The 12,469-nt window shown below is 36.3% G+C and overlaps 1 protein-coding gene across 1 annotated transcript in view; it reads right to left on the reverse strand.

Annotated features, from left to right (window-relative positions):
• Nucleotides 1–376: 376 nt before the first annotated feature.
• Nucleotides 377–12,469, reverse strand: part of BDP1 (BDP1 general transcription factor IIIB subunit) — a 79,006-nt gene continuing 66,913 nt past the window's right edge. Inside the window, 4 exon segments of the mRNA XM_068990487.1 lie at nt 377–970; nt 5,570–5,816; nt 7,649–7,913; nt 9,658–9,697. Of these exon segments, the coding sequence (XP_068846588.1) occupies nt 839–970; nt 5,570–5,816; nt 7,649–7,913; nt 9,658–9,697 (684 nt within the window). The 3' untranslated portion in view covers nt 377–838.

Consider the following 12,469-nt stretch of genomic DNA (forward strand, 5'->3'; position numbering starts at 1 on the left):
ATACTATCCAAATACTTTAGTTATATCACTTTAAATATCTTTAAAATTAAAGAGGGAAAGGAGACAAACATAAATTTGTTCATGCCTTCTTTACCCATAATCTCAGGGGTAAAAAATTAAAACTGAATATTCTTTTAAATAAAAAATTTAAAAATAAATAAGCTTTTTGATGTTTTATCTTTATAAATAGTAAGTTTAAATACTAGCTCTTCAATTAGGACTGTTACATCAATATGAATTAGAAAAATACACATTTTTCAGTCAAATAGATGATAATAGAAAAGTTTTTAACAGTTACCATACTAAACTGGAGTTTCACAATTTTCTTTCATATATTTAGAGGCAAATGAAAAGGCTTTCACCATACTAAAAAACCAAAATTAAAAAAAAAACACCCAAACCCCCAAAAATCCTAAAACAAAAACAAAAAACCCTAAGCAAACATAAAAAAACCTTCACAAAAGGTTCGCTAAACGTTAAATACAATCCACTTCCAAATACATCAGCACTGTGACTTACACAGACATTATCCACAACATTCGAGGATGTTCATGTGTGTTCAATACAGAAAGAAGTCAAAATGTAAACAAGACCTGTTATTTCTGTCTGAGAAAGCAGTCTTAACTGGTTGATATTTCCAAAATGCTGAGCCAATCAGAATGAAAAGGACCCCAGCAATGTTCTTCACTGATTATAAAAGCTTCAAATCAAGCTGAATAAATACTGAAAATCAACCTAAAGAAAAACTGCCAGTAATGCTTCTTTCTAAATACTGCTTTGTTGATATAACTGATTCTGGAAATCTCAGACTTAAAAAAAAAATTAAAAAGGCGACTTTCTATTCTGTTTCATCCACTTCAATAAAGATATCATTAAAGAAATATTCAGAGACTGTGGTTGGCTCCTCTTCAGGTACCCGGTTTTGGCCACCTTTACATTCTCCTTTCAGTAAGGGACGATTATGAGAAACCTAAAAAGATAATACAAATAAGTATGCAGTATAACATTTATATTGATAGTGGTGGTCTAAATTGATACCTGTTTGAAAAGCAATATAGCAATAAGTACTCACTCACTTAGTCTCTCAGCAATGTATGATTCTTTGTGACCCCACGGACTGTAGCCCACCAGGCCCCATTGTCCATGAAATTTTCCAGGCAAGAATATGGGAGTGGGCTGCCATTTCCTACTCAGGGGATCTTCCTGACCCAGGAATAGAACCTGTGTCTCCTGCACTGGCAGGCAGATTCTTTATCACTATAAGAGCTTTAAATATGTTTATACTCACTGACCCCATAATTTAATTTCTGTGCTGTTATATTAAGGAAATAATCCTAAACATAGTAAGAGATAACCTTTGCAGCATTAGTTATAATAATAAAATTAAAATCAGCAAATATACAATACTAGACATAACTAGATTAACTGTAATGTACACATTTATTACTTCATTCAAATTTCTGTGAAAAAATTAACAATATAGAAAATATAACACTATTAAATCTAAATGAAAACATTTTAATGACCAAAATAGGACCCATGAAACAGCACGGTACATAAGGAAATATCACAAATCAAAGCAATTCTATCAAAAATTAGCATACTTATAAATTTAGAAAAATTAAGAAGGCATGGTATTGGCATAGGAACAGACATGCATATCAACGAAATAGACTAGAAATATCCCTAACACATATGGATGGAAATTTAGTACCTGATAAAAGTGATATTTCCAAAAGAAATTGAGAAAAGGTGGATAATCCAATAAATAATATTGGACAACTGTATAACTATCTCACAAAAAGGAAATCAGACTTATCATACTAATTATACTTCATTACAAGTTCTAGATGGATCAATAAACTTAAAAGTAAAAACATTTTTAAAAATCGACTATAGGGGCTTCCCTGGTGGCTCAGTGGTAGAGAATCCACCTGCCAATCAGGAGACACAGGTTCAATCCCTGGTCCAGTAAGATCCTACAGGCCACGGATGTAGGCATGCCACAACCACTGAGCCCACGCACCACCACAACGAAAGGCCATGCACTCTAAGCCTGTGCCCTGCAAAAGAGCTCACCACAGTGAGAAGCCCGCACACCGCAAATGGAGCAGCCCCCACTCGCCGCAACCAGACAAAACCCGGGGCAGCAACAATGGGCCAGCCCTGCCAAAAATAAAGCTGAGTTCTGAAACAATCTACGGTAAAATACCAGAGGAGAATGGTTTATGATCTCAGGGTGGGGGAGAGAGTGTGAAGGAATGGCATGAAAGCCAGAAACCATAGCAGATTGGTAAGTTCATGTACATAATAGCAAAAAATATCTGCATGGCACAAACCACCACATACAAAACCAAAAGATAAATGCCAAAGAGGGACAAAAAACTGCAACCTATATCACAGACACATGTGTTCATTAAATCTATGAAGAAGATAAAAAATGAACATTAATAATATACTATTGTGAGGGAAAAGGCTCTCATACATTGCTGCTAAGAACTGAAACTGATATAATTCCTATGGAGGATAATCAAGCAGTGTCTGTCAAAAGAATAATCATTCCTTTAGACCAGCAATTCTATTTCTAGGAATTTAACCTATAAATGTGAAAATGATCTATTTATACATGAGTTGTTACTATACTGTTTGAAATAGCAAACAATTAGGAGTAACTTAAATGCCTGTGTGAGACCAGTATCACTCAATGGTACACCCAAACAATGGAATATTACAGAATCATTAAAAACAACAAGGGCACTTATTCTTGAAAAACAAAAAAGGAAAATTTATGTCCACACAAAAAGTTGCATCCAGAAGCTCACAGCTTTATTTATAATAACAAACTCTGAAAACCACCTAGATGTCCTTTGGCGGGTAAATGGATAAATAAAGCTGGTACATCCGCACTATGAAATACTACCCAGCAATAAAAAAGAACAAGCTATTGATACGTAAAACCATTTGGATGACTAACTACTGAAGAGACACCAATCCCAAATACATGATTCCATTTATAAAACATTCTTGGAATGACACACTTTAAAAAAAAGAAATATACAATTATTTTACTTATTTATTTGGCTGCACCCAGTCTTAGTTATGGCACACGGGATCTTCAGTTGCAGCTTGTGAACTCTTAATTGTACCATGTGGGATCTAGGTCCCTGACCAGGGATCGCATCAGGGCCCCCCAGCATTGGAAGCACAGAGTCTTAGCCACTGGACCACCAGGTTAGTACCCAAAAGACACATTTACTGGAAACCAGGTTGCCAGAAAATAAGGAGACAGTAGGGGTGGCAGGGAAGTGGGTGTGTCTATAAAAGGGCTAAACAAAAGATTCCTCTAGTGACAGAACTGCTCTGTATCTTGACTGTCGTAATGGCAGTAGAGCAGTTGTGATACTGGAGGAGAGTTTCACAAGATGTCACCACTGGGGAGAACTGAGTGAAGGGTAGATGAGATCCCTCCATATGGTTGTTTATAACTCCAAGATAATCTATAATTATCTCAAAATAAAAAGTTAATAATTCAATTTTTTTTTAAGAGAGCAAAGGACTTCCCTGGTGGTCCAGTGGCTGGGACTCTGTGCTCCCAATGCAGGGGCCCAGGTCTGACCCCTGGTCAGGGAATTAGTTCCTACATGCTGCAACTAAGAGTGTGCATGCTACAACTAAAGATCCCGCGTGCTGCAACAAAGATCTGGTGCAGCAAAATACATACATAAATAAAAGTAAATATTTTTAAAAAAAAGAAGAAAGAGAGAAGGAAGCCTTTTATCTACTGTTTTGTAATGTCTCCAAGTCACACTGCTACATGTGAAAAGCAAAGAAGAGGTGATACGCCATTATTTACGTAAAAGAGGAAGAAAAATGTTTATATTTGTGTACATTAAAATGTCTCTGGAAAAGTAAACCAAAATCTGATAATACGACATACCTGCGGAAAGGAGGAACTACAAAGCTAAAGGACAGACGTGGGAAATAGTTTACTATGAACTCTCTTTTGTAGGTTATGCATTTTAAAACATGTGGAAAAGAAAAAAAAAGAAAATAAATAAATAAATAAAACATGTGGAATATGTTAGGCAAAAAAACAAAGTAGCAAGTTGAGGATGATATTTAGATCAAACCCTTGCCTCACACTATATACCAAACTGATTATTCAAAATTTTATACCTGTGGAGAAAAACTTTTAATCATAAAAGTACTTTAGTAACAAAGAAACAAGTAATAGATTGAACTAAACATTTAAAAGTTACCTGTAACAAAATTTTTAAAAGTAAATAAAATTGGAAAAAATACTTGTAGTAAAGAGCTAAAAGGTATGTGGCTTATTTACATGCATAAAGAACTCATACAAAAGAAAACCACTGAAATTCCAAAAGGTATAAATCAGTAAACAAAAACAACACAGCAATTTAAAAAAAGACAGAAACAGAATCTAGTAAATATATGGGGCGGGGGGGGGGGGAAACAACTCACTAACTGAAGAAATGCAAATTTTAAAGGTGAAATGACAGGAGTTCCCTGGTGGTCCAGTGGGTAAGAATCTGCCCGCCAATGCAGGGGACATGGGTTCACTCCCTGGTCTGGGAAGACCCTAAATGCCTTGGGTCACAACTACTTGTGTCACAACTACTGAGCTAACGTTCTGGACCCCGGGTTCCACAACAAGAGGGGCCCACACACGGCAACCACAGAGTAGCCCCTGCCTGCCTCCAAGAGAAAGCTCTCACACTGCAGCAAGGACCCAGCAGAGCCAGAAATAAATAAATACATTATTTTTAGAAAATGAAATTACATTTCCACTCCTCCACCACTATATTAAATGAGAAAAACAAGTGCATTTTGAAGAGTAATATCTCAGGCTGGACCAAACTGGCACGGTGACACTTGGTAATTACTATTCTCCAAAGTAATTTGTCGACAATAATAAAGACTCATAAAATTCTGGTCTCAGAATATAATTATAGGAAATAACATAAAATACTTTTAAAATGTTAAAAGTGTTCTTTACAAAAATACTCTTTCCTTTGAGGCTCCATGCTATCCAATAATAGTCACCAGCCTTTTCTTTGTTGAGATAAGTCACCCCAATATTCTTCCAAAGTCTTTGCTATAAGTTCCCAGATTTTTCTGCCCTAGTACTTGCTATGACAGCTTTAGAATGCACAGAAATGAAACATGCAAGCAAATTCTAATTTTACCGTTCCTTGAATTCCTGTAGGTATCAGGACATTTTTCCTAAAGGAAATAAAATGCAAGCACTATTTTGTTTTGCTTCCACAAAAGGAGCAAAAAGGTCAGAAGGATCTTTGCAGTAAAGGACTGGCAATTAAGTGTTCATTTATGGTTAGTTCAATGGCTCTGTACTAAACTAGCTGTAACTTTCTAATTCAGCACCTTATCTTCTTCTAATAAGTAGGGTAGGATAACCAGGAAATGGATTGGAGTTGCTATGCAATAATTTCTGACATCCAGATGAAGAAAGCAATTACCATGTCTTTCCTGGTTGAGCCTGATAACCAATCCATTCTATACAAATAAACAAAGAACAGTTATCACATACCTGAGTTGCTGAACTAGCATTATTCGTATGTTGAGTATTGTCAACAACACTTGGAGATGGAACGTCAGAGGACTCTTGAGTTTTTTTCTGGCTTACACTAGGCAGATTAGATCTTTTCAAATTTTGTCTTGATACAGGTATAACAGGTTTTAGTCGTTTCTTACTATGAACCTGTGTAGGTTCATCAGAGTCCAAGCTATTCTTTGAACATAGTAAAGACAAAAATCCCAGGGGTCTTCTGCCAGGTCTAGAAATGCAAATGTAAAGATATTCAAGAATTTCCAGAAAGACACATTCTTTTTTTTTTTTATAGTCTCTAAATTTTTCATAGGCAGATTATTATAGTAAAGAAACTAAAAGCAGGAATGTACAAAATTTTATAGGACAACATCAATACCTGTATAATTAAACTTTTTTTTCTTGCCCTGCTGCCCAGCCATTGGGATCTTAGTTCCTGCACCAGGGATCAAACTCACGCTCCCTACATTGGATGCCAGGGAAGTCTAGGAAGACACATTCTTAATAGCAACTTCTTTCCATGAATGCTAAACTGGTACGTGGGATACCACATGAGCGGCACATCTTCTAAGTACTGATACCACTAGGTATCGAATATCACTATGCCACGCCAAATACTTGTGACGAAAGTCAAAGCTTTCTCTAGAGTCGTACTTATCAAGCTTAAAAATGCATACAAATTGCCTGGGGAGCTTATTAAAATGAGGATTCTGACTGAGCTGATGAGGAATGGGGCCTGAGTTCTGCATTTCCATTAAGTTCTCAAATGATGCTCCTGCTGTTGGCCCCAGGACCACATTTTGAGTAGGGGTCAGCAAGCCATGATCCACATGCCAAATCAGTCCACCAACTGATTCTATAACTAAGCTTACTGGAACAGAGCATGCTTATTTGTTTATATATATATATGATTATATAATCACAATGTAATATATAATGTTCTATAGAACCCTTGTTCTAAAACACTGCTTCTCAACTGGTTTAACCCAAACTCCCAAGACATTGCCTTCATTCTATTTTAAGCACATTCCTAATTCCAGAAAAGATGTAGTTTATATAACAAAAAGAACAGGTTTGTTAAATATGCTTTTTCAAGCATATTTGAAAGCTTATTTTCAAGCTTATTTCAAGCTTATTTTCAAGCATATTTTCAAGCTTCCTCCCACTTTCCTTTAGTGGAGACTGGTACATATCCTCCCCTCTTCAATTCAGCAACACCATATTAATGATTTGAATGCTGCTGCTAAACCAATAGATGTCTATAACCCAGCAGACTTGCTTCTAGTATGAGGACATGATGTGGGAGAAGCTAGTTTGGGCTTAAATTTCACACTTACTCTTACAGGGAGAAAGCCAGAGCTGACCTCTTTGGTATGCCACAGAGAGAGAAATGCACACATTATCTGGGAGTTCAATAAAACAACTTCCAGACTACTTCTGATGTCAGCCCTATGTCTCACACCATCCACATCTGTACTAGGAGCTACAGTGTGGTAGAATAAATAATTATCAAAATAATAACCATGAACAATCTGAAAAAGAAAATGTGCAATCCTAAATTCTAAAGATTTTCTATCTAAAAGTCAAAGTTTCAGGACTGAAAGTCCGTCATCATCATTTAGTTGCTAAGTCGTGTCCTACTCTTGCAGCCCCATGGACTGTGGCCTGCCAGGCGCCTCTGTCCATGGGATTATCCAGGCAAGAATACTGGGATGGGTTGCCATGTACTTCTCCAGAGAATCTTCACAACCCAGGAACCAAACCTGGGTCTCCTGCATTGCAGGCAGATTCTCTACCGACTGAGCTACGAGGGACACCCTGAGCTTAAAGTTAAGCTCTTGTCATATGGAATGTCCTCTGAAAGGGTCTGGCATTAACTGTGTTTCCTTTGATGACACCTGTTCCCTTTATATTAATGACAGAGGGGTATGTTCACAAAACACCATCCTTAGTATTGGACTTAGTCTTTATACATGCTATACCTATTCCATATAGGTTTAATATATCCACTGAGAACAAAATGTGCACAGAAAAGAAACATTAAAGACTGTGTTATGATACCTGGTTAGGGGGGGTTTCGAAGACGATGTGATGCTGCCCATTTGTTCAGACTCAGAAGCAGCACAAGTTCTTTCTTCCTTATCAGACACCATTATCTCATCCTGAGGTAACTGAGATGCATCCTTTTCTTGTGTATCTGTTATTTTATTAAGAGATCCAGATCTGATACTCTGAGAAGTTGGTTCAAGTTGCTCTTTCTGAGGTTCTGAAATTGTCTGTATGTTTCCTGAGGTAGGGAAGATATTCTGTCCCTTATAAGACTCCCCTTCAAAAAAGAAAAAAATGGTAAGCACATATGCTGGAATTAATATTCAATCATACTGCAATATTTGAAGAAGAAAACCCATGATTATTCTATTGTGAACCTACTTTGGTAAGTTAAATTAAAAATTAGTCGAGTTACTTGGACTATTAGGAATTTTTAAAAATTTTTATTTATTTTAGTTTTAACTGTGCTGGGTCTTGGTCGCTGCGTGCAGGCTTTCTCTAGTTGTGGCAAGCAGGGGCTACTCTCTACTTGCAGTACACAGGTTTCTCACTGCAGGGGCCTCTCAATGCAGAGCACAAACTCTAGGGCACTTGGGCTTAGCAGATGTCACATGCAAGCTCCAGAGTGCCTGTATTTCAGCAGTTGTGATGCAGGCTTAGTGGCCCTTCAGCATGTGGGGTCCTCCTAGACCAGGGATCGAACCTGTGTCCTCTGTACCGGCAGGCAGATTCCCAACCACCAGAGTCGTCTCAGGCATATTATAATGGGTAAAAGCTGTGGGACAGCTTCTATGTTCAGATATAAAATAGTTATATCAATACATCAATATTTTGACTTAGAAAAGCTTTCTCCGTAAATATTTCTTGAACTAGCAAAATGAAAAAGTATCACTTTCTAATTAAAGGGTAATGCTAAGGTCAGAATGGCCCTCACCACACATAAAATCTACACACAATAAATGTTGGAGAGGGTGTGGAGAAAAGGGAGACCTCCTATACTGTTGGTAGGAATGTAAACTGGTACAGCCACTATGGAGAACAGTATGGAGGTTCCTTAAAAAACAAAATATAGAGATACCATATGATTTAGCAATCCCACTTCTGGACATATATCCAGAGAAAACTGTAATTTGAAAAGATATGTGTACCCCAATGTTCACTGCAGCATTATTTACAATAGCCAGGAAACGGAAGCAACCTAAATGTCCATCAATGGAGGAACGGACAAAGATATGGTACCTATAGTCAATGGAATATTACTCTGCCATTAAAAGGAATGAAATAATGCCACAAAATGGATGGACCTAGGGATGTCATATTGAGTGAAGTAAGTCAGACACAGAAAGACAAATATCACATGGTATCACTTATACGAGGAATCTACAAATGCACCTTTTACAAAACAGAAATAAGAGTCACAGATGTAGAAAACAAACTTATGCTTACCAAGGAGGAATGGGGGGGTGGGATAACTTGGGAGACTAGGACTGACATATAGATACTACTATACGTAAAACTAGATAACCAATAAGAACCTACTGTATAGCACAGGCAACACTACTCAGTACTCTGTAATGGCTTATATGGGAATAAGATCTAAACGTGGATATATGTATACGCATAACAGATTCAATCTGCTGTATAACAAAGTTAACACAGCACTGTAAATCAACTATACTTCAATAAAAATTAAACACAAAAAAGGTTAAAGCTAACTAAGGACCTATAAAAACTCCCTTATACACAGCTTTCCAATTCCTTAAATGTAACTGTTGAGCTTTTACAGGAAATCCTGGAATTATATGGTTTTTTTAAATTAAGTACAGGATGAAAGTAGCTTTTTAGGGCTATCAAAGTGCTAAACCTAAGATCTCAGAAGGGACCAAAAAGAAAACAAAACAAAACATCCTCTAATAATAAAGGCTTGATTCTTAGAGAAAAATGAGCAAGACTCATCTTCTATCCCAAATTTAAACAATAGTTATGAAGGGTACTAAGCAAAATGCAATCATTTCACTCACCTGTTTCCTCCAAAACATTTTTTAATTCCTTTGAACACACCTGTTTCAAGAAAATTTACAAAAAAATATTATAGTTGTCAAAATTGATTTTATTTCCTTCCTTTAAAAAACAATTCAATTTTTTTGTTGTTGTTGTTTTTTACTTTTTTGGCTGCACTGCAAGGCATGTAGAACTTTCTGGACCAGGGAATGAACCATCACCTCCTGCAGTGCAAGTGCAGAGTCTTAATCCCTAGACTACCAGGGAAGTCCTCCTCCTTTCTTTCTTAAGTAAAGAAAATCAGTTATCTCCTACAAAACACTAGGGTCAGACATGTTTCACAGGATTTCTATCAAACATTACAAAAACATTATGACAGATGCTTCTATCAAACACTGCAGCTACTATTTAAAGTATTCTGTAGCATAACAGAAGAGGAAAAGCTTCCAAATGCCTTTTACAAAGCAAGTGTAATACTGATTCAACTAAGCAGTTTTACATCAGTGCAAAAACATCAAATGAAGTATTACCAGCATAATTTAGCAGCACCTCGAAAGACTAAAACATCATAATCAAACAAAGTTTGGGAATTCCCTGGCAGCCCAGCCGTTAGGACTTCACATTTTCACTGCCTAGGACATGGGTTCAATCCCTGGTTGGGGGACCAACATTGCATAATCTGTTTGGCACAGCGAAAAAGTTTGTTTCAGGAATGTAAAGATGATTCAGTATTTTAAAACATTAATACAAATCAACCAATCTGAAGAGAAAAATAGCATCATCTCTCTATTTGCAGGAAAAGTATGAAATAGTATTCATTCTTGGGAAAAAAAAAACACGTAAAATTGAATAGACAGGTATTTTGTTAACAATATAAAATATTAACTACTGCAGTCCAAAAGCCGGCATCCCATTTCATAAACAATGGATATATTCCCATTGAAGTCAGGAGTAAGAAAAAGATGTCTAATATCAGAGCTGTTTTCTGATTTTTTTAAAAAGTTATATTAGCCAATATAATTAGAAAAAGAAAGAAATTCAAGGTGTAAAAAGTAGAAGAGAAGAATTAAAATTATATTTGCAGATGATATAACAGTTTACTTAGAAAACTCTAGAGAACCAACTGAAAAAATATTACACACAATAACGGGAATTCTGTAAAGCATTCTAAATTAAAAGAACTTAATGATAATAGTAACAAAAACAAAAAAAGATAAAATTCTTAGATATAGCCCAGTAAGAAATAAACCAGATTTATATGAAGAAGAACTTAAAACAGCATTAGGAGACAGACACAAAAGAAATCTTAAAGAAATGGAAAGACACACAGTGTTTCTGGATAGGTACATTCAGCATCACATTTATGATGTCAGTTTTCTTTGTGTTAATCCGTCAAGGTAGTACGATCCTAACACAAGTACCAACAGAGTTGGTTTTTTTTAAGCTCCAGATAAGCACATGCTAAAATTAATATAAACTTTAAAACATAACAAGCAACTAGGGAGATCTTGGAAAAAGAAGAAAATTGTACTGGGGGTCAGGGAGGAGAACAGACTGTCCCTTTAAGATATTAAAGCACTTAAAAGCTACAGTGTGAAACTGACCCCAGAACAAATAAATCAATGCAGAAGAAAGAAAATTTAGGAATATACCCAAATACTTATGGGAATTTTATTTAATTCTTAATGTTTTTTTTTTCTCTTTTCTCAAAAACTACACCTTTATTTTATTTTTCGGTCTCGCAGTGCAGCACACAGGATCTAATTTCCCCAACCAGGTACTGAACCAATGCCCCCTGTAATGGAAGCATGCAGTTTTAATCATCAGACCACCAGGGAAGTCCCCAAAAGTGGAATTTTAAATCAGTGGAGAAAAGATGAACTCTTCAATAAATGATGCTGGGACAAACAGATAGGTATCTGGGGAAAATTAAGTTGGTTCCTCTGTTCTTAAAACCAAAATAAATTCTAAACAAATCAATGATATTAATTAGAAGAATTCATATTAATTTCAAGGTAGACTTTCAGTGTATAACGTAATCTCCACAGATAAACATAAAAAGACTAATTAAAAATTTTTTGAGCTTGCAGGATTTCAGTTCCCCTACCAAGGACTGAACCTGGGTCCTAGCAGTGAGAACGCCAAGTTTTAACCATTGGATCATCAGGGAATAGCCCAAAAGGCTAATAAATCTGATTACAGAAAAATAAAAATCATTTGTATATCTAAGTACAATGTGTATACATTCTAGAATTCAAAATTATAACCAACTTTTTAGAAAATAAAACTCTCAAATAGGCCCAACAGACACTGTACATCCTTTTTTTTAAGATTTAGTCACTCCAAAGTACAGCTATCATTTTTTAACATGTGTGTTATGGTCAGTCATGTCTGACTCTGTGACTACACAGACTATAACCTGCCAGGCTCCTCTCTGTTCGTGGAATTTTCCAGGCAAGAATACTAGAATGGGTTGCCATTTCCTTCTCCAGGGGATCTTGCCGACCCAGGAACAGAACCCAAGTCTCTCGTGTCTCCTGCATTGGCAGGCAGGTTCTTTACCACTGAGCCACCTGGGAAGCCTGCCATTTGTTAAACGGAATATTATAAACTGGTGGCATAATTTTGCATATAATGATATGCTATGGTCTTTTTTCCATGTCATTAAATATACTTTTAAAATAAAGTGCAACAATGTCTGCATAGAATGCTAACAAAATGTTGAAACTGGATGACAGACACATAGGGATACAAAGGCTAAGCACCAAAGAATTGATGCCTTCGACCTGTCGGTGCCGAAGAAGACTCTTGAGAGTCCCTTGGACTGCAAGG

This window comes from Capricornis sumatraensis, chromosome 18, assembly GCF_032405125.1.
Source record: "Capricornis sumatraensis isolate serow.1 chromosome 18, serow.2, whole genome shotgun sequence".
Taxonomy (NCBI): Eukaryota; Metazoa; Chordata; class Mammalia; order Artiodactyla; family Bovidae; genus Capricornis; species Capricornis sumatraensis.